General features: G+C 57.6%; 1 protein-coding gene across 1 annotated transcript in view; it reads left to right on the top strand.

Moving 5' to 3' along the window:
* Positions 1–251: 251 nt before the first annotated feature.
* LOC113205684 (catechol O-methyltransferase-like) overlaps positions 252–488 on the top strand; it is a gene marked incomplete at its 5' end in the record, with an annotated part of 1,404 nt that continues 1,167 nt past the window's right edge. Inside the window, 1 exon segment of the mRNA XM_052276560.1 lies at positions 252–426. Coding sequence (XP_052132520.1) covers positions 252–426 — 175 coding nt within the window.

Below are 488 nucleotides of genomic sequence, written 5' to 3'. Positions count from 1 at the left end.
TCCAATCACATTTCAGGATTTTTTGGGACCAGAGAGGGGGGGGGGGGAGGTAGTCGACTCCATTATTTACACCAATGTACAGGTGAGAGGTAGGCCTACAATACAACTGAAAGTAGGCGGGGTAAATCAGCCACCTGAAATGTATAGGCAACCTTACAGTCCCAATATCCTACGGCCCGCCGCCCCATATGCAACCAACCACACCTCTCTACGATCGAGTACAGTGTCTAAAGTCCGCGCCCGTTCTGCAGCCACCTCTTGGAGGAGAACCTCGAGGCCTACACCGCCACCACGTTCCAGCCGGTCGACGACGTGCTCAAGGAGGTGGTGGACCGCGCCGCGCGCAACCAGCTGCCCCCTCTGCACGTCGACAGCCTGGACGGCCTCACGCTGGAGGTCGTGATTAGGATGGCCGGATACAAGAAGGTAAGTCCCGCTCTCATCAGTTCGGTTCAAGTAGGAACAGAGGACTCAGAGCCCCCCCCCCC

Source organism: Frankliniella occidentalis, unplaced genomic scaffold (assembly GCF_000697945.3).
Source record: "Frankliniella occidentalis isolate FOCC.00 unplaced genomic scaffold, Focc_3.1 Scaffold3388, whole genome shotgun sequence".
NCBI classification, from domain to species: Eukaryota; Metazoa; Arthropoda; class Insecta; order Thysanoptera; family Thripidae; genus Frankliniella; species Frankliniella occidentalis.
This window is presented reverse-complemented; position numbering and strand designations above follow the sequence as displayed.